General features: G+C 43.0%; 1 protein-coding gene across 1 annotated transcript in view; it reads right to left on the reverse strand.

Annotated features, from left to right (window-relative positions):
- The window catches only part of PCSK2 (proprotein convertase subtilisin/kexin type 2), a 255,897-nt gene that overhangs the window by 20,668 nt on the left and 207,736 nt on the right, over positions 1 to 27,493 (reverse strand). The window contains exon 8 of the mRNA XM_072799985.1: positions 18,960 to 19,135. Coding sequence (XP_072656086.1) covers positions 18,960 to 19,135 — 176 coding nt within the window. The remainder of the gene's footprint in view (positions 1 to 18,959; positions 19,136 to 27,493) is intronic.

Genomic DNA, 27,493 nt, shown 5'->3' on the forward strand with positions numbered 1-27,493 from the left:
GACAGAGAGGGAAGTGTGTCATCCTTACAGCTTGGTGCCGGGGATCGCACTCTCCAACAGACTCAGATTTGGGCTCAGTGTCAAGAAGTGGCACCCAATGAAAGTGAAAGAAGTGTGAATCAGGGTAAATGCGTGAAGCCACCAAATGTGGAATTTCCCCTGACTCAATCCACAGTTGGGCTGCTAGTGAGACAAAGCAACTTTTGCTAAATTAAGGAATCAGCACCAGAAGCGTTGTCACCATGGAGTCAGGTGTGTGGGAGGTGATTTGGACTCCAGGATTCTCCGTATTCATGCCCTTTCTACAATATGACTTTGCAGTCCTGCCCACCAAGAGGAAGGGTCTATTTTCCACCCCTTAAGTCTGGCTTCCTGTCTTTGGTTTGTCCAAGAGAAAGTGATAGAAAGTAGTGCTGCTGTCAGGCCCAAGCATAGGTCTCAAGGAGCTCTGTATCTGTTCTCTCTGTTCTGTTGCACCATGGGGCAAACCTGAGTTGGCCTTCTGGCTGATGAGAGACGTAGCCCAGTCACATTCACTGCCCTAGCTGACAGTCGAGAGCCAGCAGACGTGTGAAGGAAGGCGCCCCAGACCAGCCAATCTGTAGTTCACCCTCCAGCTGACCAGAGATGCATGAGCGAGACCAGGTGGGAAGAGCTGAGGCTGCCCCAGATTGGCAGAACAACCCAGCTGACCCAGAGACCCATGATCAGGGTGTAAATGGTGGTTATTTTAAATTACTGAGTTTTAGGGCATGTAGCCTAGCTCATGGATACACAAGGATACTGGGATTCCTAGGAATATTAAGCTTTGTTTTCCTTTTTTTTTTTATTTTTTTTTTATTTATTTAGGATAGTCACACACACACACACAGAGAGAGAGAGGCAGAGACACAGGCAGAGGGAGAAGCAGGCTCCATGCACCGAGAGCCCGACGTGGGATTCGATCCCGAGTCTCCAGGATCGCGCCCTGGGCCAAAGGCAGGCGCCAAACCGCTGCGCCACCCAGGGATCCCAAGCTTTGTTTTCCAAAGAGATGTGTGTATGTGCGTTTATATGAGGTAGTAATAGTTACATCCATGCTTCTAATGACTGGATATCAGCATCAAATAGTCTGGGGACAGATGCTTGGGAAAAGAGCATGTATAGAGAACTGAGAGCTCTGCCTCTCATCACCATATGGGATTGGCTGTTTTGGCATGCCTCATTTTCCTGTTAAAATGATGCCCCAAGGTCCAGTTCTGCTTCCAGCTTCTACTGAACAGGAGCTGGGCAAAAACCGCAACCAAACAACTATGAGTCATATTCCAACAATAATCAGTTGAAGAATGCAATGGAAGAAACTAAGACGATAATCAGAAAAAGCATTACCATGGCACTCATTGTATGCCAGGGACTGCTCTAAGTACTTTACATATAACTGCAGGTTAATCCTTAAAGCAATCTGACATGCAGCACCATTTTGTTAGCCACATGAAGGGTAAAATACTTAGAAACTCAAGAAACTAAAAAAAGAAAAAAAAGAGCTAAGAACTAAATAAGACTTTGAAATTCTATGGAGGGACACAGATGAAGACCCAATGGACAGACACATTGACCGAAAGGAAGATTTAACCCATTATGTTCTTATATAGAAAGAAAGCATCACAGAGATGTCCATTGTCCCCAAGTTAACTTACAAATTCAACATCCCAATAAATACACTGTATCAATCAAAGTTCTGTCAGGCAAGTATTGCCATACTGGACAGTTCCAGAGAGGAATTTTTATCCAGAGAACAGGTGGTAAAGGAGAACCGAAGACCAGCTGGGGTATGGGAGGCTCACCCAGAGACACAGGAGCAGATGGTGCAGGAGTCTGCACCCCTCAGGGGAGCTGGGCCCTCAAGGGTGGGCTGTCTGCTGGCACCCTCCCACCACGTGTTTAGTAGCACATGCTCACATAATAGAATGGCAGTCGGACTCGCCGCACCTTTACATTGGAATGCCCTTCTCTCCCTTCTACTTTTTTAAGAAGGCAAGTGCATTTAGACAAAGTAAAATACATGGTGCAGCTCCACTTTGAATTCTGTCTTTGAATCAGGGGTTTCCTGGGGGTTTAGTGGGAGTTTAGTGTCTCTCGAAAGTTTTCATGTAATGAGTTTTTCACCTAGGGTGACCTGGTGCTCCAGGGTGTGTGGGGCACTGTTGGAGACATTTTTGGTGCTCATGACTAGCATCTAGCAGGAAGTTTCATATGCATGTACTACCTAATGGCAAAGGGCAGTGAGTTGGACCTTGCTGGTTTTAAGGGCATAGCCTAAAGCAGCCTCTCACAAGCCCCAAATTTATTTATTATTATTACTTAATAAATTTGACATCACATTTTATAAACTTAAGATGTACAGCGTATTACTTTGATACAGTTATATGTTGTAATATGACTGCCATTGAAGCAATATTGATCACATTCCATCATTCGAGTGCAATATTATTATCTATATCCACTATACTGTGTGTGCATTGGATCTCTGTGGCTTCTTTACTACTTGTTACAAGTTTGTACCCTTAAACACCATGAGTCTCAGCCCCCATTCCATCCCCTGGTTACCACCATTGTACTCTGTTTTTTGTTTTTGTTTTAAGTCTTTGATCCATTTTAAGTTAATTTTTGTGAATAGTGTGGGATAATGGTCCAGTTTCATTGTTTAGCATGTGTTTCTTCAGTTTTCCTGGGACCATTTATTGAAGAAATTATCTTTCCATTAGGTGTTCTTGGCTTCCTGGTTGAATATCAGTTGACCTTATATGCTAGAATTTAATTCTGTGTTCTTTATTCTGATTGGTCTATGTGTCTATTTTTGTTTTTATACTGTTTTTATTAATATGTCTGTGTAGTATTCTTTCTTTAAAATCAAGAAGTGTGATATCTCTAGGTTTGTTCTTTCTTCTCAGGATTGCCTAGGTTATTCAAGGCTTTTGTGTTTCCAGACAATTTTTAGGATTCTTTCTTTCTTTCTTTTTTTTTTTTAAGATTTTATTTATTTATTCATAGAGACAGAGAGAGAGAGAGAGAGGCAGAGACACAGGCAGAGGGAGAAGCAGGCTCCATGCAGAGAGCCCGACGTGGGACTCGATCCAGGGTCTCCAGAATCACACCCTGGGCTGCAGGCAGCGCTAAACTGCTGCGCCACCAGGGCTGCCCTTTAGGATTATTTCTTTGGTATTTTGATGGGGTTGCATTGAATCTGTAGATGATTTTGGGTAGTATGGCCATATTAACAATATTTATTCTTCTGATCCACAAACATCAGATGCTTTTCCATTTGTGTCTTCAATTTCTTTGCACAAAGTCTTATAGCATACATTGTATAGATCTTTCACTTCCTTAAGTTTATTCCTAAGTATTTTATTGTTTTTGATGCTATTTGACTGGGGTAGTTTTCTTTATTTCTCTTTCCAGCAATTTGTTTTAGTGTGAAGGAGTGCCACTGATTTCTGTAAGTTGATTTTCTAACCTGTTACTTGACTGAAATTATTGATTAATTCCAGAAGTTTGATTGACTCTTTGGGATTTTCTCTATATAAGATCATATCATCATCAAATAACAAAAATTTTACTTCTTTCTTCTTAATTTGGATGCTTTTTATTTCTTTGTCTTACCCCATTGCTGTAGCTAAGGTTTCCAGTACTATATTGAATAGGCAACTTTACCTTGTTCCTGGTCTCAGAGGAAACCCTTTCAAATTGTCTCCATTGAATATAATGTTAGCTGTAGTTTTGTTGTATATTGCCTTTATTATGTTGAGATATGTTCCTTCTATATCCAATCTATTAAGGATCTTTATCATGAAATGATACTGTATTTTGTCGAATGCCTTTTCAGTTATCTATTTAGATATCATTTGGGTTTTATCTTTCATTTTATTGATGTGATGAGTTATATTTATTGATTTGCATATATTGAACCACTCTTGCATCTCAAGGGTAAATCCCACTTGATCATGGTGTGTAATGCTTTTCATGTATTCTTGAATTCAATTTGTTAATATTTTGTTGTGAATACTTGCATCTATATTCATCAGGGATATTGGTTTATAGTTTTCTTTTCTTGTGGTATCCTTATCTGGTTTTGCTATCAAGGTAATGCTGGCTTCATAGAATGAATTTGGAGATGTTTCCTCTTCTCAAAATTTTGGAAGACTTTGAGGAAGATTGGTGCTAATTACTCCTTAACTGTTTGGTGGGATTAACCAGTGAAGCCATCTGGCCCTGAACTTTTCCATGTTGGGAATTTTTAAAATTATTGACTCAATCTCTTGATTCATTATTGATCTGTTCAGATTTTCTGTTTCTTCCTGATTCATTGTAGGAGTGTTGTGTGTTACTATAAATGTATCCATTTGTTCCAGGTTATATAATTTGTTAGCATATAACTATTTGTAGTAGTCTTTTGCAATTTTCCATATTTCTGTGGTATTCATTGTTATTGCTCCTGTTTCACTTCAAATTTTGAGTCTTCTCTTTTTTTTCTTAGTCTAGCTAAAGAATTAGTCTAGCTGTTAAACTTGTTTATCTTTTCAAAATACCAGTTTTTAGTTCTGTTGATACTTCCTATTTTTTTCTGATCTTTATTTCATTTATTTTTGCTCTTATTTTTACTATATCCTTTCTTCTGCTATCTTTGGGCTTGACTAGTTCCTTTTTTTTCTAGTTCCTTGAGGTATATAGTTAGGTTGTTTGAGATTTTTCTTATTCTTAATATATGTGTTTATTGCTATAAGCTTTCCTCTTAGAACTGCTTTTGCTGCAGCACACAAAATTTGAGATGATGGATTTTCATTTTAATATGTTTCAAGATAATTTTCCTTTTGATTTTTTCTTTGACCCATTATTATTATTTTTTTTAGAAACATGCTGTTTAGTTTCCACATACTTGAATCTACTCACTTTCCTCTGGTTGACTTCTAATTTTGTGTCATTGTGGTCAGAGAAGATAGTTGATATGATTTCAGTCTCTTCAATTTGCTAAGATTAGTTCTGTGGCCTATAATATCATCGATCCTGGAGAATGTTCATACGCACTTAAGAATGTGCATTCTGTTGCTGGATGGAAAGTTTCTATATATGTCTGTTGGGTCCATTTGTTTAAGGTGTGTTCAAGTTCAATCTTTCCTTATTAATTTTCTGTCTGCACAATCACTCTGTTGCTGATAGTGAGATATTGAAGTCCCCCTACTGTTATTGTATTGTTGTATATTTCTTCCTTAAGATTTGTTAGTATTTGTATAATACATTTTGGTGCTCAGATATTGGGAGTGTATGTATTTATAATTGTATATCTTCTTGATATACAGAGGGTCCCGACTTATGATGGATTGGCTTAGTTTTTCAACTTTATGATGGTACAAAAATTATACTCATTCAGTAGAAACCATGCTTTGAATTTTCAGAGTTTTTTTAAAGATTTTATTTATTTATTCATGAGAGACAGAGAGAGAGAGAGAGAGAGAGGCAGAGACACAGGCAGAGGGAGAAGCCGTCTCCATGCAGGGAGCCTGACTCAGGACTCGATCCCAGGTCTCCAGGATCATGCCCTGGGCTGAAGGTGGCGCTAAACTGCTGAGCCACCTGGGCTGCCTGAATTTTCAGTTTTTAATCTTTTCCCAGCCTAGTGATAATGCAGTATGGTACTGTCTCATGAAGGTAAGCAGCAGAAGCAGCAGCAAGCTGCAGTTCCCAATAGCAATGTGATCAGGAAGGTAAACAATTGATACACTTAAAACCATTCTGTACCCATATAATCATTTTGTTATTCACTTTCAGGACAGTATTCAATAAATTACCTGAGATATTCAACTCTATTATAAAATAGGCTTTGTGTTAGATGATTTTGTCCAACCGTAGGTTAATACAAGTGTTGTAAGCACATTTAAGGTAGGCTATGCTATTATGTTTGGTAGGTTAGATGCATTAAATGCATTTTTAACTTATATTTTTAACTTGTGATGGGTTTATCAGGCTGTAGCCATTGTAAGTGGTGGAAGATCTGTATTGATTCCTTTATCATAATTATATAATGACCTGTTTTGTCTCTTTTACCAATTTTGGCTTGAAATTTATTTTGTCTGGTGTAAATGTGTCTACACCCACTTTCTTCTGGCTACCATTTCTTGGAGTATCATCCTCTGCCCCTTCACTTTTGAGTCTATGTTTGTGTTTGAAGCTGAGAAGAGTCTCCCAAAGGCAGCACACAGTTGGGTCTTTGTTTTAATTCATCCACTCTGTTCCTTTTGATTGGTGAGTTCAATCCACTTATATTTAAGGTGATTATTGATATATGAAGACTTACTATTGCCATTTTATCTTTTGTTTTCAGATTGGTTTGTATCTCCATTGTTTCTTTTTCTTGGTTTATTTACTTTTTAGGTTGGTGGTTTTCTATGACAATTTGTTCAGTCTCACCGCCTTTTTAAATGTTTTATCTTTGCTCTAGATTTTGTTCTGTAGTTCCCATGAGGTTTGTATAAAATATCTCATAGATAAAATAGTCCTTTTTTCTGATAGCAAATTACCTTCATTTGACTATACAGGTTCTGGCATTTTCTTCCCCCCTTTTATGCTTTTGTTGTCACAAATTAGCTCTTTTTATGCTGTGAGTTTATTGCCAAATTGTAGTAGCGATATTTATTTTTAATGCTTTTCTCTTATAAACTTATACTATAATCATTTAACACCCTATTCTAAAATAGGATTATAATTTTGACTCTATAATTTTCTCTATCACTTTAGTAAAAATTTGGGGTATTTTTTCTTTTCATTTTAGGTAGAGGAGCTTCTTTCAACATTTTTTTGTAAGGCAGGTCCAGTGGTGGTAAACTGCCTCAGCTTTTGTTTGCTTTTCTCCTTTATATCTGAAGGGTCACTTTGCAGGATAGAGTATTCTCAGCTGGAAATTTTTATCTTTCAATACTTTAAATATGACATTTCACTCTCTCCTGGCCTGTAGAGTTTCTGTTGAAGAAATCTGCTGATAATCCAATGAGGGTTCCTCTGCAGGTAACATTTTTTTCCCTCCTGGATGACATTAGGAGTCTTTATCATCAATTTTTGACAGCTTCATGATAATGTGTCTTGAAAAGGGTCTTCCAGCATTCAGATAGTAAGGTGACCTATTAGCTTTGTGGACTTATTTGCTTTGTCTGGTTCTTTCCTTAGGTTTGGGAAGCTTTCAGCTATTGTTTCTTTAAATAATCCTCTGCCCCCCTCTCCTTCTCTCCTGCTGTACCCATTATTTTTATGTTGGTCTGCCTAGTGGAGTCTGATAGCTCTTGCAGGGTTTCTTCTTAAAAATCTTAGTTCTCTTTCTTCCACTTGAATCATTTCTAGATTTCTATTTTCTAGCTCGCCTATTCTCTTTTCCATCTGATCTGCTCTATCTCCTATACTTTTTAATGCATTCTTCATCTTATGTGCTGAGTTCTTCACCTCTGGAATTTCAATCTTTTTGGCCAACCACTCCTTCAGTTCATTAATTTTATTCCTGAGCTCATTAAATTGCTTTTCTGAGTCTTCTTGGAGATTGCTGAGTTTCTTCATAACAGCTACTTTGAGTTCTCTATCAGTTAGCTCCTAATTGGTGACTTGGAGACTGGCTGCTTGGAGACCATCATTGTCTTTTGGTGATACCGTATTACTGTGATTTGTCGTGGTGTTTGACATGTACCTCTGCTGGTGCCTTTGAAGTACTGAATATCTTTGTTATATAGGTAAATTTTGTTCACTTTGAGTTTAACAATTCAACAGGTTGTGATGTAGAGGCCATTCTTTTGTTTTCCAGCAGGTGGCAACATAGCACAATTTTGTTTTGTTTTGTTTCCTCTTTTTTTAAGCACTTTATGGCTGTATTGGGAACATACATGTTCCACCCTCCACCTGCTCTTCTGGAGGGGTCATTGAGACTGTCAGAGTTACTTGGGCATGGGCACAGGTGTCATTACCAGTGCTGAGGTTGCCAAGGTTGCTGGTGCACTGGCCAGGTGTCCTGGGATCATAGGTGCTGCTGCTGCTGCCCAGGGTTACTGGGGATACCACTGTCTCTGGAGCCACAGCCACTGCCAGGGTTGCTGGGGTTACAGGCACCACTGCTGCTGTTCCCCCGGTTCTGCTGCAGCTCTCTTGTTTTTGCCTCAGCCACAAGGTCCAATCCACCCACCTTCAGATACACAGATGTAGGATTCTTTCTCTCTGGAGTCCTGGTGTGCTATGCAAAGAACCCCTACTGGGTTATGGATTCCCTACTTGTAAATTAAGGGGAGAAACAAAGGAAATGATTCACACTGCCATTATGCTGACATTACCCCCTCACCCCTAATTTCTTAAAAGTTCATGTAGATTTTGTATTTCGTCCATAATATAAAAATAATGTCACAAATTGCTTACTGTCAGCTATAGTAAAGCTCTGGCCAGACACTGGTGATGTGGCTCTGTGTGCCCCCACCCAGCATGTCACCTGCTGGTGACAGGAGATGAGAATCCCACTTTGAGAAGTATGGAGCCCAAGCGAGTTAGTCCTTCCTGCTGATCAAAGCATAGTGATCTGGGTGAATGACCAGACTAGGCCCTGATCCACTGGTATTACCTCCCTGGAGATACTAGGGAGACAATAGCTTGCCTCTTCCTAAACACTCAGTTATACTAATTTTTTTTTCTCCACTCATCTTGACATTTTAATACAACATTGACATACTTTTAAAAAAATTTATTGCATTTTTTATTGCAAAAATTGTATTTATTGTAGAATAATTGAAATATAGACCCTGAAGAGGAAAATAAAAATCCTTTATAATATTCCATGAATAGAAAATCCCTGGTGATATGTTGTGGGTTCCTGCCAGTTTAATATATAAATGCAAAGTATAAAGACAGGTTTAAGAATGAAATTAGGATCATAAAATATACCCACTTTTGTGGCCCTGCTTCAAATGTATTTTCACTATTATATTATTAACATTTCCTGATGTAATTAAATATTCCTCTACACTATAATTTTTATTAGTCTTATTAAATAGCCATTACATAATTTATTTACTCCTTTTCTTAGACATATGTGGAAGGCTGTTTCTAAGTTTTAAAGTTCTGTGATGAACATCATTTTAAAATATGTGTCTTTGTATTTCTGTTTATTTCCTTAAGCAGAATTTCTTTCCTTTTTTTTTTTTTTTGTTTTGAAGATTTTATTTATTTATTTATTTATTTATTTATTTATTTGAGAGAGAGTAAGTATGAGCGGAAGGAGGGACATAATGGGGAGGGAGAGGGAGAGGCACTGAGTGTGGAGCCTGATGCGGGTCTCAATCTCATGATCCCAAGAATCAAATGCTCAACTAACTGAGCCACCCAGGCACTCCAGGCAGAAATTTCTAAAATGGGGAATTTAGAGCAAAAGGAATGAATGTTTGAAGATTCTTGATCCATATTGCTATACTACTGCTCAAAGCTTGTTAATAATTTATTTTTTTACCAGTAGTGTGTAAGAATTCCACAATCAGCCTCTGTAGGTCAAGGTTTAGAATCATACATTTAAAAAACTAGTTTGCCAATTCAGTGGGCCAAAATGGAACCTTGTTATTTTGCGTTATATATTTTTCCATGACCAGTTGAGTTGATCTTTTTGCATCCTTATTGCTCATTTTTTTTGTTGCTTTATGAACAGCCCAGCAAAGCCCCAAGCCCCAAAGATAATATCCTTTGCCTATGTTTTTCTTTCATTTCTTTTATTGATTTGTTAGAGCTCTTTCTAAATTAAGGACCTTAGCCAAATTCCTGTCATTTGTATTACATATATATTTACCCAATCTTTTCTTTTATATATTGCATTTTGACTTGCAGAAGATTTCCCACTACATTGCATAAATCTATTATTTTTTGCAAATACATATTTTAACTACCACATAAAACAATGTATTGATTTACAAATATTGCCTTTCTGCACAATTTCACTCAAACTACTCACAAACACCTTTGACATTTGTGTTGTCCTCACTAGGTGACTGGTTACCTTTTCAGTCACTTAGCGTTTTTCTGGGCTCACTGTGGTGGTCACTGGTGCTATGTGTCATATTTCTAGCTGTCCACAGTTTGGGTCCATGATCCCTTCATGGTTGGGTGGGGTCTCACAAACCATTTTAATCAATGAATTCTGAGTGGGAGTGGTGGATCATAGTGTGATTTCTAGGCTGAACCATTTACTAGTCAGTGACAGATGCTGCAGAACACCCCCCCCCCCCACCTCCATCTGCACAAGGACTAGCAATGTCCCAGATGTAATCTATGTTCTCTGAGAGATTGTGACAAGCAGAGCTCCCTACTGACCAGGTGAGGTGCAGCTGAAAGAGAAATAAACTTTTGTGGTTTGAAGCTTCTGAACTTTGGGGGGCTTTTTGTTATCATGGCATAACATAGCCTCTCCTAACTGATACAGTTCATCACCTTGGCTACCATCTGTGTTATATCAGATTTGCCTTAAAAAAAAGTCTCTGTGTAGTGCAGTCCCTGGAATTTTCAAGTAGCCATCTGTATAATATTAGAGCAGCTGCTGTTTTCATTTTTCCTGAAATGTGTATTCTTACTCTTGACAACTTATCCACCTACTGAATTGCTTTTTATTTTTAAGGATGAATAAAAACCTTTTAATCTGAATAATGTTAAGCACAATAAAAATGAAGTGAATACTGTAATGAATCCCCATGGGTCCATTGCTGAGCTTTAACAATGACCAGACTTGCAAAAATTTTGAAAGATTTTATGTAGTAATATTTATTACTCAGTTTTGGTAAATATTTTCCCTTTGCTTTTATGCTTAGAAAGTCCCTCTCTGTCACAATTACAGTGATTGAATTATATTTTGATACAGTTATTTAATATTTTCATTATTTGTCACTACTATTCTTTTCTGTACTCAGTGTTGGAAGTGGTGGGGAGTTCACAAAGCTCCTTAAATGGGGACAGCAGGGGAATGGATCCTCCTATAAGAAGCTAGGCTTACTTTCAGAGAGCTAATTGCTCTGCCTACGGGAGAAAGGGGCTGGTCCCAGTCTATGTTCCTTCAAAACCAGTTGCTGAGACAAGGACCAGGGAGCAGTAGGTAATTTGGGGAGATCTGATCTCAGGAAGCATACGTTTGGGACAGAAGAACATGAAAAGCCAATCAAGTGTGAGCTGATGAGCAGGTTTCCCCTGTGGGAGCTGGGGTTGATCCCTCTGGAGAACCCCTGTGAACGTCCCACCAGGACAATGCAGCTGGGAGGTTGCTCCTGGGGCATCAATTCCTCACAGTCTGGGGCCAGGCTCACACTGGGGAGCACACTTCCGTGGTGCCTTGCAGGGCCTCAAGCAGAGGAGCAGTGAGAAGCTGGCTGGCTGGTGGGCAGGACGCCACGGCTGGCTGGAGCTGTGCGCTGCAGCTGTGCCAATGCAGCCCAGTCACCAGGATCACAGCATCTGCCTCGTGTCCCAAGTTCCACAGGAGTTCAAGAGCATGCTGGGGGTGTCCCAATCTCCAGAAAAGCCACACAGAGGATGGTACGGTTGCCCTTGGCTTCTGTTTAAATCTTTCACTGAAGGCAAACCACATTTAGTGGCACCTACTATAGTTGCCTCTAATTACTACCTGTTTTGCCGTGTATACACGTTGGAGGAAAGACTCTTATGCAATCCTGTCTCATTTCTAGCAGGATCCAAACACACCATGATTAGCCTTTCTGATATTATGGTAGTTGGTGAAGGGTTTTCATTCATGTCAATCCCTTAAACTGATTGGGATTTTCATGGGGTTTGGGTAAGTCACCACTGCCAGTTAGGCCACAGGGCGAGCAGCCAAGTGTCAAAGTTTGCCTGGGACTGGGGAGTTCCTTGGAGGTGGACTTTCAGTGCTCACAATGGGAAACCAAGATGGTTGGCCATCCCACCTAAGGCTGGCCAGCACTTAAGACGGATCACTCCAAAGTCACCAATTTCTTTATTACAAGTGAAAGGAGGGACTGTAACTGCAATAATTGTTTCAGAGACTGGATCGCAGAATCCACACTTTGGTAGCTCCTGCTCCATTGTGAACCTCTGCTTGGTTTCAGAGCATAAGTCAGGGCTCATGGGGTGTTCCTGAGAGCTCCTTGGCAGGAGGTATCCACTGCCTGCCAGAGGCCCCGGCACTTACTGCCACTGGATCAGACCCACTGCTCCGGTTAAATTTCAGCAGGCTGTACCAGAGCTTCGCTTCACCAATACCCAATTCATCACTCTCTCCCTGTCAGCCCTCCGCCACTCTTGCCCACATGGTGCCTTTGAGGCCACTGTTTTGCGAGTGATCCTTCTTTAGTACATTCCAGCCCAAAGATCTGGGATCTGTGCCTCTGCCCTTCTCAGTCCCCCAGGGACTGCCTGATAAACAATCAATGCTCTGTCTCACCTGTGCCTCCGAGGATTTTTCTGTAGCCTTGTCTTTAAATATTCCTGAGATATTCCTTTCAGTAGCATCCCCAAGCCATGATTAATAAGAGGTTGGGGTATAGCCATCAGAGCCAGCCACAGACGACCAGGGTTGCCCTGGGTAGCTGCACTTTCTCAAGATGTGGAAGGAAGTTCATGAATCAACTGTCACTTTCAAGGCCCTCTAGTGTTGCCTGATTTCTCTCTTCTGGTTGTCAGGGCAACATGAGACGCTGTGGTCCCACAACTTCTGGGCTCTGTTACTCCATTAGTCTCTGCAACAGCTGCATCTTTCTGACCAACAAATACTGGTCCTTTATGAGCCAGCCAGTGAAGACCCTAAGCCTAAGACTGGGTTTCATCAAACTGCACTCTGGAGATTGTAGCAGGTGGAAGTGGGTGCAAGCCCACATCCCTTGGACCTTCCATGTGCTGGGGATTTCCAAATGCCACCACAGTCCTCTCTTTGTAGAAGGGGTTTCTCCCAAGAGTCTGTTCTGCACGCCTGCCCCTGGGAAGTGCTGCGGCATTTCCGTAGACACTGACTTTTACCCCAGCTCCCTTGCTACCAGGAGGGATAACTCCAGTGCGTGTTCTGTATAGTTTTCCAGTTTCCCAGTGGGATTAAGCTCTAGTTGTTCACAGTGGTAGTGGCTTGATAACGCACCCCCTTCACTGGCCCCTTTCACTACTGGTATTCCCTCCCAAAGCAAATGCCTGAACTTAATCCTTGTCTCAGGACAAGGATTTTACAGGATCCCAAACTAAGAAAGAAATCAGTTATTGGATATCTCACAATTCAGTGGTCTATGACTGTCACCTACTTTCCATATAAAATGTGAACAATGTTTTTATTGTATGGTCAGCAGTAGACTATAAAGAGGAAAAAACAAATAAAGGGAAAAAAGATTCCTTCCCTCTTTTCTCCTCTGCTTCTTGCTGGTTCCCTTAAGTATTCACTGAAAAAATGAATATGCAAACTCAAATCTGCAAGGAGCCAGGTAGGTGATATTTGTGTGCGAAATAGAAGTCAATTAGGAGTGATGGGGTTTGGGGAAAACAGCACATCCCCCAAAAGGTCCCTCAGCCTCCTTTTCCTTTATCATTGCTATGTTGGCCAAACAAAACTGACTTAGCATGATGCTAAAATTCAAAGACAAGCGTAAGACCTACCCTTGTGTACTAGGTAATTATCTGACTCCTTCGTTTAGGTGGACACTACCTTTCCAAAATGGACTTTCCTTTAGAGCTGATCAGATAACTGAGAGGAGATCTTTGCTCAAGTATAATACATCATCATGCACGAGACTCTATGATTCTGTCTAAAAAAAAATGTCACCTTGAAACAAGAAAAGAACCATTCCCATAGCTTGGGGGAAAGTCGAATGAGAAATCATGTATTTTTCATCATACTCACTTCACTTTCTAAAATATTTACATGCTGTCATCTAAAGACAAGTCATAACAATTTTTCTCTTTAAGTTTTGGCACAGTTGGCATGCTTTCCAGAACAATCACACTTGAAAGGGCCTTTCTAGTTGCAGCAGGGCAGGCTACAGATGGAAGAGAGAAATACTCAGACTTCAGATGTGGGGAACAGTTCAGAAGTCCATGGAAAATGACAGGAGCCACTCGGGAATGTGCTGCATTGAATGCCATGTGCTTTGTAAATTCAGACAGAGGGCAGATGTCACCTATATGTCTCTCTTTTGGTGTTGGGTGTCAAAAACCCTTCTGAGTGGAAATCCATGTCTGCTGGGGAAGGAAGACATCTGCCAAGTGTTCCCCAGGGTACTTGTCACCTGGTCTTGGGCTTGGATGCGCAACAATTTCTCTCCAGCCACACAGTGGCTGTTTGCCAATAAGCAAACAAACAATAAGCAAACAACCTGTTTGTGTGTCAAATGTTTCATCTTAAAAACTCTTAAGGGTTGAGGCACTGAAATGTGGTGGTACCACTACCTCCTACCCCTCCCCATGCCCCCAGTCCTGTCAGATCCCATGGGGATCTCCACACACTCAGTGGCCAGTCCTGCAGTCATGTTCGATGCAGAATATTTGTCTGGTCCCAGCCTGTATGAGATCCTGCCTGAATCCATCCCATTGCCCTTGCCCCTCCTCATGCATCCTTACAAGAAACCCCATCAGTTGAGCTACCTGGGCTTCTGTTCCTACAGCTCAGAGACAAACCAGAGTATCTGGCTTAGTCATCAATGCCTTCAGTGGTTAACACCTGGATGGGGATGTGCAGTGCCATTACTTCCAGAAAACGAGTCACTTCTACTGACCTTTTCTAGTCACTGGGGGATTTTTAAAACCACATTGTTCTGTGGTCTTAGTATTTTAGGATTATGAGATACATATTCTAGAAACATTTAGAGTGGCACCTCTCAAACTTGAGTGTGACCCTGTTAAAACGCAGCTCTGATACATCAGGTGGGTTGGTGGGTGGGGCTGAGGGTCTGAATTTCTCACCAATTTGCAGGTGGGCCAGTGGCCACACTTTGAGAACCACTGACGTGGACTATTTTAACGAAGAAGAAAGTAAGGCATGGAGAAACCAAGTGACTAGTCCGAAGGTCAACAGGGGACAGGATTGAGGTGAGAACTTGGGTATCCCAGCTGTCAAGCTCAGCTCTCTAACTTGTTCATGTCAATTCTTTAAAAAAATCCCTGCAACAGAGGCATCCCCCTTTCATGAAACACTGGCTGTCTAGTGAAGCTATGTGGAGATGGGAACAGGCTAGCAGAAGAGCCTGTGGTTCTGAGTGATGATTCCATCATCACTTGCTCCAGGTGCCTCCCTGCATGTGGAGACCACGACAGCCATGACTGGAAGAGAAATCATGGTAGCAAAGACACAAAGGCCTGGATCAACCTGGCTGTGTTCTAAGAAAACTTTATTTGCAAAGATAGCTAGTACATTGGGTCTGGCCTGTGGGCCAAGGTTGGCTGATACCTGCTCTGAGGGATGGTACTTTATTATTTTAAGTTTGTATTATTTATTTGACAGAGAGAGAGAGAGAGAGAGCAAGCAAGCACAAGCAAGAGGGGTGGCAGGTGGAGGGAAAGGGAGAAGGATACTCCCTGCTGACCAGGGAGCCCCACACAGGGCTTGATCCCAGGACCCTGGGATCATGACCTGAGCCAAAGGCAGATGCTTAATGGACTGAGCCACCCAGGCACCCCTAAGAGGTGGCAGTTTGTTTGACTTACTCTTTACTATTGTTTAGGACCTAGACTCTGTCAATTTTTGTCCAATGAGATGGTTTAATCCATGAAGACTAGGCATTGTGGAAGTAAGAAACAATTTGAGGATCCCAAAGTTAAATTTCTTACACCTAAATTTAACTGAATCAGACAAAACTCATTTTATGAATTCTTTTACAAATTTTATACTTCCTAGTATTCAAAGATTTGGATTCAATAGGAATACAAAAAAGGACATGGGAACAAAAGCTAAGGACTGATTTTAGAGGCCATGGTTGGTGAAGAGAGGGGAGAAAATGAGATAGCAGAAAATTCAGCCCCTAAACCCCTACATTGTTAGACACAAACTTAGTTCTGAGCTTCCTGGCAGCCAAGGGAAAGAGTGAACCTCAGTGGGCTAATGTCTTACTTAGAGTAGGTTCACTAGAAGCAGAGTCCAAGTTAGGGACTTGGGCCCAGCAGATGTGTTGAGAATGAGCACTCAGGGGACATCAGTCAATGAGGGAGTGGAAGGAATCCCAAAACGATATGTTCTCAAGTAAAGTCAAGCCTTGGCCTGATTCACTGTGGGTTCTGGAGCATAAATTATAGCTCAGAGTGGTCCCTATTTGGGGCAAGCAGGCTGGCCTCTTCCACCCCCAACTCAGGCATTTGTTGTAGGCTGCCCCCCGAGTGTGTGTGTGGGCATAACCATCTGATGAAAGTCTCCCATCAGCCAGGGCAGTTCTCCAGGGAAGGGAGTCATCAGCATCTGAGAGTTCCCCACCCCCCACCTGAAGCTTGATAAAGGAGATGGAGGTGGGCATCACTGATATTCACTACAGTTACAGATTTTTATGTGACTTTTAATCTTTCAACCATTAAATTTCTTTTTTTTTATTGAAGTCTGATTTGCCAACATATAACACCAGGTGTCACCCATCAAATTTCATTCACGTATTAATTTCACAACTACATATTGAACAGCTGATCTATCATGTTTTTAAGTGCTAGGCCAGTTTTTAAGGATAGCTGGTGTGGAAAACACATGTTTTCTGACCTCAGGAAATGTGTAGAAAAAGTTGCCTTCACTAGTATCAAAAAGCTAAGTGTTGGTGAAAACGTGGAAAAAGACGAACCCCTGTGCATTGTTGGTGGGAATGCAAATTGGTGCAGCCACTGTGGAAAACAGTATGGGGGTTCCTTAAAAAATTAGAAACAGAACTACCATATGACTCCCAAATCCCACTTCTGGGATAATCGGAAGGAAATGAAATTATCTTCTTGAGATATCTGCACCCCCATGTTCACTGCAGCATTATTCACAGTAGCCAAGACATGGAAACAACTGAAGTGTCCCAGCAACGCATGAATGCATAAAGGTATACATATATACATATACCTCCCCCCCACCACACACAGTAGAATATTATTCAGCCATAAAAAGAAGGAAATCCTGCTATTTATGACAACATGGATGGACCTAGAGGGCATTATGGTAAGTGAAATAAGCCAAAGAAAGACAAATACTTCATGGTATGGTATCACTTATATGTGGACTTTAAAAAAGAGTCAGACTCATAGAAACTGAGAGGGGCGGGGGCTGAGGGGTGAAGAGGACTGGGGATGCCATGCGTAGGTCAAAGGGTATAAGCTTCCAGTTATAAGATGAGTAAGTTGTGGGATTTAACAGTGAAAGCAGTAAATAAAACAAAACACAATGTTAGCATTTTGTAACACTTTAAAATAACAACAACAAAAAAAACAGCCTCCAGTTGTCCACTCTTTCTTCAATATTTTTATTTTTCTAAGCTGTTGAGTTTGGGGTGTTTCGTACACATACCTACTTTAGTGATATAAATGTGTAAGTAGTAAGTTCATGTATATTTCACACAGATTGTAAATAACTCAAACATAAACAGAACAGATGTATTTTGCAGCTCATTTATAACAGTGCTAGTTTAGATATCCAAATATGGCTATAACCATTTCATCCATTTGAAATTGGTTAAAATCCAAGAAGCAAACTTTCTAAAAATTCCTAAAATGTGCTTCCAAAGGTCCATCTACTAAACCTCACATACTTGTCTTTCCCTTACTTAGGATCTGGTTATTCTTACTCTACACACCATTGTAATCTTGGGACCTGTGATTCCCATGTCTATGGCTCATGCCCTGATGGAAAGGGCATCACTATCACTTGAAGACAAGACGAAATAAGACAAAATGACTAAGTACTCTGGGCGGTTGGTGTTGTGGCACCAATGGTGAGTAGTTAGGCAATCATAAGAGCACTCGAAGACACAACTGTTTGGCAATTCAAGCCTGGAGCCTTCCATCTGAGGCCCAGGACTCTTGGGAGCTGAGACCAGCCATCCCCACTCTGCCCTGAGTTCTTCACCCACACAGCCTACAAGCCTACTAAAACACTGTGCTTTATGCCACAAAGTTTTGGGGAGATTGGTTAAGTGTCCATAATGACCTAGGTAAACACCACATCTTCCCGCAGAACTTCCCAGGGCCCAACACTGGCCTATTTATGTCATTTACACCTTACAATGATCCCAGGAGAAATCTGATTATCACCATCTTACAGGCAAAAAACAGTGGCATAGGGAGGTAAGTCATTTGCGGATACACCCAGACATTGAGTGCCCTGTGGGACCTGAACTCAGAAGGCTCTGATCACGGGGCCTGGCTCATGTCTTGTCAGAGATGACCTCTGCCCTGAGACTGTAGGGAGGGAACTTATTTCCTTACATGGGCTGATGACCCAGCTGGCCTCCCTTCGGACACTCTGCCTTGGTCTCTTTTACTTGGCCCCATCCATTTCTGGGCTAATATCAGGGATGGGCAGCCTAGAAAATCGTGGCTCACACTCCTGCCATGAGAGCACAGGGGAGCCGCAACCCTGCTGCTGCCTCTGGACCCCCCACCCTGCTGTACCCAGACCCCACTGCCTGGGGGGTGCTCCCAGCTGACGTGTGGCACAGTGGCAATGCCAGCACAGGCCCCCAGGGAGACCCTCCTTCCTCCCCATTCCTTTGCATGGGCCAGGCTGGCATCACCGTCCGAAGGCACCTCTTGCCTTCTCCTCTTTACCCTTTAAGGGAGCCCCCTGCAATAATTCTGCACTGCTAAGCCTGCTTGGGGGTCCATCTCTCGGAGGCCCTGAGCTAATGCACAGGGTAACAGCCCCACCTCTGCCTTGCCTCATTCTCATCACCTTCCCTGGATGCCTCCCACCCCCGGCAGCCCCCGCCCCACCCCATTGGATCTGGGCCTGGTGGTCGCAGGAAAGGCCTTACCTTGTTGACGCCGTCGGCCATGGCCTGAAGTGTGAGCTCGCGGGGCCCGTCCACCGTCTTCCCGTTGTCTGTTGGGCCCCAGCTGGCACTGTAGATGTCGATCAGCTGAGGCATGTGGCTGATGGACGAGGCCTCGATGATGTCCGTCATGAATGGCTGGTCCAGCATCCGGATACCTGTGGACCCGTGTGGGCAGGAGACACTTTGGTGGACACAGGGCAGGTGTGTGTGGGGGGTGACGATGAGGGCTCGGGTCTTGGGTGTGGTGGAGGGCCTGCCACCCGGGTGTCCCAGGGGACACTGGAATCTCGAGTCCAACCTCAGGATACATGTGGGCTGCAGCCTCAGAGGATGAAGGAGGAACACAGACTGTGCCACTCCGTCCTTTTTGGCCTCCTCGCACACCTTACGTTATGTACCCCTTTGAAGAAATTGTTCCCCCACCAACTTTACTAGCATTTCTAATGGGGAGAGACCACCTTTGTTGAAGGGATTCCCTGATACGTCTGTTTCTGAGAGGAAGCTCAGCCTTCAGTGACTGGGTGTTGACAGATGCAGGGAAGCTGTGTTGCTGGAGAAATAAACCCACTGTCAGGACAGTAGGGGGGGATGCAATTGATTTAAATATTTAATAATAAACCATGGAGATTAGGGGGCAAAGAAAGGGGCAGGAATGCAAAGGCCGGCAGAATCAGGAAAAGAGGACTCCAGGTTGCCTGGCAGCTGGAAGGGGCTTTGGGAAGGACAGAAATGTTGAATGGGTCATTCTGAAATGTATTAGTAATGGAGTATATGATACAGCCCCCCGCCCTCCCCCTTCTCCCCTACGTCACCTATGTCAAGTCTGTGCTATTCCAACAACTTGTAGGAGTAACTTCTTGCTGGGATAGTAAGAAAGAACCAGGTCCCGCAGTCCTTGATTGTGAGTAAACCTGAACTGTACACAGGGATGCAGCAGGGGCACACTTGAGGGCACCCATAGTTCACATCACCCTCTGAGTGTCCGTGACCAGTGTCTCCAGAGTTAATGCAGCAGCAGCCAATGGGATGGGCACTTTGTCCCTCTATTACTATCCTCCAGACATTGCTGTTTGGGGCTGTATTGTTCTCTGCTTGGAATGCTAGTTCTCTTTCGTGGGTAAGAGCCTAGAATGTTAGAAAAGCTGGCCTAAGTCTTTCTTTCCACGGGAGTTATGAAGCGAGGAGACTGGGCTCTACACAGTCAAAACCTGGATCCTGGCACCTCTTAACTCTATTTACCATGGTCAAGGGACACTATGACCTGAGCATCACTCTCTGACATGGCATGCAAGTCCACTTAAATAAGGATAAGACAGGTTCTTGCAGGACTTGTCAAATTGACATGAAACTGCCTTCTCTCTAAGGGTCTGCTTCCTCCTCAGTGTCCGGAGCCCACCCCTTGTGTTTGCATACAATTCTCCCAATGCTCATCCTTCTTCTGATTAACCTATGTGTGCAGTAGGCATTTCCCCAGCAGTCTTTCTGGATCCAATTCCCCCGCACCCTCCATCCCCACACCCTCCAACACCACCCTTTCAGCCTTCTGGTATAATTGCTTATCTGTGAAGTTTCTTTGGTGGAAGGAGATCGCAAACCAAAGTAAGCATGGCTAACAGAGGCATCCAGAATAGGTGGGGAGGACACTGAGGAAACAAGGCCTCTGTGCATCTCCTATTTCAATCTTTGGAACACCATGGACTTTTGACTTGTCAATTATGACTTGCTGATTGCACCTTAACCACCTCCTGGAGAACATCCTTTTACTCTGGACTAAAACCGAGATAAAGTAGCATTTGTTAGCTGAAGAGCCAGCCTTAGATACTCCCTTGAACTCTCTCAGTACCAACACTAATTCTTTCAAAACAAGTTATAGGATTTTGCCTGTACAAACCCACACTCCTGGCTTGCAGTTTGGAGCACACTTTGGAGACACTCTGTGTCTCCCTGATTGCAATCCCTAAGACCCAAATAAATGCTTTTGGTGGCTTTATAGTTCTTCTTGGTCAACACATGCATCACTAGACAGCAAAATCTCTGATTACAGAGCACTTGTCTCTTTTGTTCTTTTCTTGTGTCCTACGTTATCAGCATTATTTTAAGCTTGATAAATATTTGGTGAATAGATGCATAGTTCCATGACTTTAGTTGATCCCCCCCCCTCCCCCCACAGAAATGACAGGTCCAGAATAACAAATAATAACATGCAAGGTTTTCCACTTATGGGTTTTCTCTACCCACAAATCAGGTCACCATTCTTGCTGACTAATAATCAGTATCCTTTCTCTTGGGGAGAAGCTCGAAAAGAATGTGCATAATCTTTAGTTTGAACTTTCTGGAAGCTAAATTTTGTTTTTTGTGGATTTTTGAAAATATTTTATTTATTTGACAAAGAGAGAGAGCACAAGCAGGGGGAGCAGCAGGCAGAGGCAGAGAGGGAAGCAGGTTCCCCGCACAGCAGGGAGCCCAATGCGGGGCTTTATCCCAGGACCCTGGGATGATGACCTGAGCTGAAAGCAGATGTTTAACTGACTGAGCCTCCCAAGTGCCCTTGGAAGATAAGCTTTATGGTTCATTTTATAAGGGATAAGAAGTTAAAACCTCACATTTTGCTTTTGTCCTCCCTGTATTTTATTTATTTTAAAAATGTACTCAACAACAGTGCTCAACAGATCACAGAGTAAACCAAATAGTGCAGCTTCTTTTGACAAGAAGTTGTGCCCACTTTGTGAGCAGGGAAGCTGGGCTGGTATTCACTTGCCTGCAAGAAGGACACTCAAATGGTCTTGAACTTGTCTAGGGTGCAGATGGCCTGAATTGAATAGTTGACTTGGACTGGAAGGTGAGAGAAATTCAACCCTGCTGGAGTAGGCCTGGACTGTCCCTTGTGCCCACTGATGGCAACATTGCGTTTCCTCATCCAGCCAGTGTGGTGCATCCAGCCCCGCCCTTTGCCCTCTCACTTTGCAGCTTTTGTCTCTCTGCCTCTTTCCTCTTCCTGCCCTCCCTGGCTTGCTTTATGCTGCACAGAACATCAGAGCCAGTGTGCATTAATCTGACTGCTTCAGCGTCCAAGGAGGCAGGGGCAGCCAGAGACTGGAAGCAAGGCTCTCATTCATATTCTGGGGCCAGGCGCCCGACATTCCTTTAATCTTGTTAAGCTCAGGAGGAATGAGGCATACATTAACTGAATGAGGACAGTATTCATTTTTGCAAGCCACTGCACCATTTGTCGCCAAGACAGAGGCTCAGGGTGACCCAAGGGTTTTCTCTCTCCTCTGTCCCTGGATGCTTTAGGAGCTACACAGAGAGAGACAGAGAGAGAGAGAGAGAGAGAGATTGAGAGAGAGACAGGGAAAGACAGAGACAGATAAAAAAGAGAGAAAAAGGGAAGGCAAGAGAGTAAAGGTAAGACACAAAGGGAGAGAAGGAAGCCCAGGGGGGCTAGGACTCTGTGTCTTTACAGTCTTTACAGATGTAAAATGCTCTCCTCTGCTGGTGTGATTCAAAGGCCTGGGGAAACGCAGTGCTCACAACAAACATTTCTATCCTCCCACCATGCAGGCCTGATCACTACACTAATGACCAATGGGGATTCCATGACTTCCTTCTCTAAGAGCTGTAAGGCCCAGGGATTTGAGCTAAATCTTTTCTACCCCCTGCTTACGTTACAAAAGGCCAACTTACACTCCCACACAGGGAAATGCTGCATCTGCCCACAAACCTCAGTGTAGCCTACCACCCCCTTTTGTGCTCATGAATATTAATCTGCAGGCTGAGGAGTGAATCCTTGCTGACCTAAGGATCTGAAGGATCTGAAAATACGTTCATCATTGTGCCAATGTGCAATTTTCACTGGTTTATTTTAAAACTCAGATAAAATATATATGAACTCATTGAAATGTTTTGAGCTCTATCGGCCAAATATGTGGAGTCAATTCATTGCTGGCAGAGAAATTTCAGGGTATTTTGATGATGGTCAACAGTATGGATTTCAAACTCTTTTTCAGAATCGTTGAACAAAGGAGATCCCATTCCAAAGCTCAATGCAAAGATCTATGGGCTCTGACCTAACAAGGAAGACAGGTAAGGCCAATACCAACTGGCGCCACCTGGGGTTGCTCCAAGGAGCTCTGCAGAAGCCCAGGTGTCGGGCTAAAGAACCTGCTACAACTCAAGTTGCTACTTGTGTCCTCGGCCTGGTTATTCTCTACCACCTTGCTTTGTTTTGATTATAGAAGCAATTATTATCTGATATTATTGTGCTTCTTTGCTCATTATCTGTGTCTTCTCTTAGCCTTTAAGCGTGAGTGTGAGGACAGGTGACCTGTTGGCTGGCTCACAGCTGCATCCCACCACCCACAGCAGAACTGGGAACGTGTTAGGCATCCAGCAATAATGGTTGAGTCCTGAAAGGGATTGGCAACAAGAGAGAGCATCTCCCAAGGCTTTAATAATCTCAGAAGGATAAATCTAACAAACTCTCAAGAAACATCATTTGAAGGGCTCATTATTTATATTTGTTGTGCATTTTGGATGGTTTTGCAAATTTTCAATACTATATTTTTAATTTTAATTTTTTTGTCTCAGTCCCTTTGATTGAAGATGTCAAACACTGATTTAAAAATCAAAAAGAGGGGGGAGGAGCAAGATGGCGGAAGAGTAGGGTCTCCAAATCACCTGTCTCCACCAAACTACCTAGAAAACCTTCAAATTATCCTGAAAATCTATGAATTCGGCCTGAGATTTAAAGAGAGACCAGCTGGAATGCAACAGTGAGAAGAGTTCGCGCTTCTATCAAGGTAGGAAGACGGGGAAAAAGAAATAAAAAAACAAAAGGCCTCCAAGGGGGAGGGGCCCCGCGAGGAGCCGGGCTGAGGCCGGGGCGAGTGTCCCCAGGACAGGAGAGCCCCGTCCCGGAGGAGCAGGAGCTGCACCGACCTTCCCGGGCAGAAAGGGGCTCGCGGGGAGTTGGAGCAGGACCCAGGAGGGCGGGGATGCCCTCGGGCTCCGGGGACGCTAACAGACACCTGCGCCCCGGGAGAGTGCGCCGAGCTCCCTGAGGGCTGCAGCGCGCACGGCGGGACCCGGCGGGACCCGGAGCAGCTCGGGGGGGCTCGGGGGCGGCTCCGCGGAGGGGGCTGCGCGGCCCCGGGAGCAGCTCGGAGGGGCTCGGGCAGAGGAAGAGGCTCCGTGCGGAGGGGGCTGCGCGGTTCCAGGAGCAGCTCGGAGGGGCTCGGGCGGCGGCTCCGCGGAGGGGGCTGCGCGGCCCGGGAGCGCGAATCCACCAGCGCAGGCTCCGGAGCACAGGGCGCCGGGACACAGCCCAGGATCCCGCCTCCCCCGGGACAGGCAGAGGCCGGGAGGGCCCAGGACAGCGAGGACGCTCCTGCCCCAGCTGAGCAGATCAGCGGCCCCGCCCGGAGCCTCCAGGCCCTGCAGACGGAGTTCCTGCCGGAGCTGAATCCAGGTTTCCAGAGCTGCCCCGCCACTGGGGCTGTTCCTCCTGCGGCCTCACGGGGTAAACAACCCCCACTGAGCCCTGCACCAGGCAGGGGCACAGCAGCTCCCCCAACTGCTAACACCTGAAAATCAGCACAGCAGGCCCCTCCCCCAGAAGATCAGCTAGACGGACAACTTCCAGGAGAAGCCAAGGGACTTAAAGAACACAGAATCAGAAGATACTCCCCTGTGGTTCTTTTTGTTTGTTTGTTTGTTTTTGTTTTTGTTTTGTTTTGCTTTTTGATTTGTTTCCTTCCCCCACCCCCTTTTTTTCTCCTTTCTTTTTCTTTCTCTTTTTCTTCTTTTTTTTTTTTCTCGTTTTTTTTTCTTTTCTTCCCTTTTTTTTTCTCTTTCTCTTTTCTTTCCTTCTTTCTCTCCTCTCTTTTTCTCTTTTTCCCAATACAATTTGCTTTTGGCCACTCTGCACTGAGCAAAATGACTAGAAGGAAAACCTCACCTCAAAAGAAAGAATCAGAAACAGTCCTCTCTCCCACAGAGTTACAAAATCTGGATTACAATTCAATGTCAGAAAGCCAATTCAGAAGCACTATTATACAGCTACTGGTGGCTCTAGAAAAAAGTATAAAGGACTCAAGAGACTTCATGACTGCAGAATTTAGAGCTAATCAGGCAGAAATTAAAAATCAATTGAATGAGATGCAATCCAAACTAGAAGTCCTAACGACGAGGGTTAACGAGGTGGAAGAACGAGTGAGTGACATAGAAGACAAGTTGATAGCAAAGAGGGAAACTGAGGAAAAAAGAGACAAACAACTAAAAGACCATGAAGATAGATTAAGGGAAATAAACGACAGCCTGAGGAAGAAAAACCTACGTTTAATTGGAGTTCCCGAGGGCGCCGAATGGGACAGAGGGCCAGAATATGTATTTGAACAAATTCTAGCTGAAAACTTTCCTAATCTGGGAAGGGAAACAGGCATTCAGATCCAGGAAATAGAGAGATCCCCCCCTAAAATCAATAAAAACCGTTCAACACCTCGACATTTAATTGTGAAGCTTGCAAATTCCAAAGATAAGGAGAAGATCCTTAAAGCAGCAAGAGACAAGAAATCCCTGACCTTTATGGGCAGGAGCATTAGGGTAACAGCAGACCTCTCCACAGAGACCTGGCAGGCCAGAAAGGGCTGGCAGGATATATTCAGGGTCCTAAAGGAGAAGAACATGCAACCAAGAATACTTTATCCAGCAAGGCTCTCATTCAAAATGGAAGGAGAGATAAAGAGCTTCCAAGACAGGCAGCAACTAAAAGAATATGTGACCTCCAAACCAGCTCTGCAAGAAATTTTAAGGGGGACTCTTAAAATTCCCCTTTAAGAAGAAGTTCAGTGGAACAGTCCACAAAAACAAAGACTGAATAGATATCATGATGACACTAAACTCATATCTCTCAATAGTAACTCTGAATGTGAACGGGCTTAATGACCCCATCAAAAGGCGCAGGGTTTCAGACTGGATAAAAAAGCAGGACCCATCTATTTGCTGTCTACAAGAGACTCATTTTAGACAGAAGGACACCTACAGCCTGAAAATAAAAGGTTGGAGAACCATTTACCATTCGAATGGTCCTCAAAAGAAAGCAGGGGTAGCCATCCTTATATCAGATAAACTAAAATTTACCCCAAAGACTGTAGTGAGAGATGAAGAGGGACACTATATCATACTTAAAGGATCTATTCAACAAGAGGACTTAACAATCCTCAATATATATGCTCCGAATGTGGGAGCTGCCAAATATATAAATCAATTATTAACCAAAGTGAAGAAATACTTAGATAATAATACACTTATACTTGGTGACTTCAATCTAGCTCTTTCTATACTCGATAGGTCTTCTAAGCAAAACATCTCCAAAGAAACTAGAGCTTTAAATGATACACTGGACCAGATGGATTTCACAGATATCTACAGAACTTTACATCCAAACTCAACCGAATACACATTCTTCTCAAGCGCACATGGAACTTTCTCCAGAATAGACCACATATTGGGTCACAAATCGGGTCTGAACCGATACCAAAAGATTGGGATTGTCCCCTGCATATTCTCGGACCATAATGCCTTGAAATTAGAACTAAATCACAACAAGAAGTTTGGAAGGACCTCAAACACATGGAGGTTAAGGACCATCCTGCTAAAAGATAAAAGGGTCAACCAGGAAATTAAGGAAGAATTAAAAAGATTCATGGAAACTAATGAGAATGAAGATACAACCGTTCAAAATCTTTGGGATGCAGCAAAAGCAGTCCTAAGGGGGAAATACATCGCAATACAAGCATCCATTCAAAAACTGGAAAGAACTCAAATACAAAAGCTAACCTTACACATAAAGGAGCTAGAGAAAAAACAGCAAATAGATCCTACACCCAAGAGAAGAAGGGAGTTAATAAAGATTCGAGCAGAACTCAACGAAATCGAGACCAGAAGAACTGTGGAACAGATCAACAGAACCAGGAGTTGGTTCTTTGAAAGAATTAATAAGATAGATAAACCATTAGCCAGCCTTATTAAAAAGAAGAGAGAGAAGACTCAAATTAATAAAATCATGAATGAGAAAGGAGAGATCACTACCAACACCAAGGAAATACAAACGATTTTAAAAACATATTATGAACAGCTATACGCCAATAAATTAGGCAATCTAGAAGAAATGGACGCATTCCTGGAAAGCCACAAACTACCAAAACTGGAACAGGAAGAAATAGAAAACCTGAACAGGCCAATAACCAGGGAGGAAATTGAAGCAGTCATCAAAAACCTCCCAAGACACAAGAGTCCAGGGCCAGATGGCTTCCCAGGAGAATTTTATCAAACGTTTAAAGAAGAAATCATACCTATTCTCCTAAAGCTGTTTGGAAAGATAGAAAGAGATGGAGTACTTCCAAATTCGTTCTATGAAGCCAGCATCACCTTAATTCCAAAGCCAGACAAAGACCCCGCCAAAAAGGAGAATTACAGACCAATATCCCTGATGAACATGGATGCAAAAATTCTCA

Source organism: Canis lupus, chromosome 26 (genome assembly GCF_048164855.1).
Source record: "Canis lupus baileyi chromosome 26, mCanLup2.hap1, whole genome shotgun sequence".
NCBI classification, from domain to species: Eukaryota; Metazoa; Chordata; class Mammalia; order Carnivora; family Canidae; genus Canis; species Canis lupus.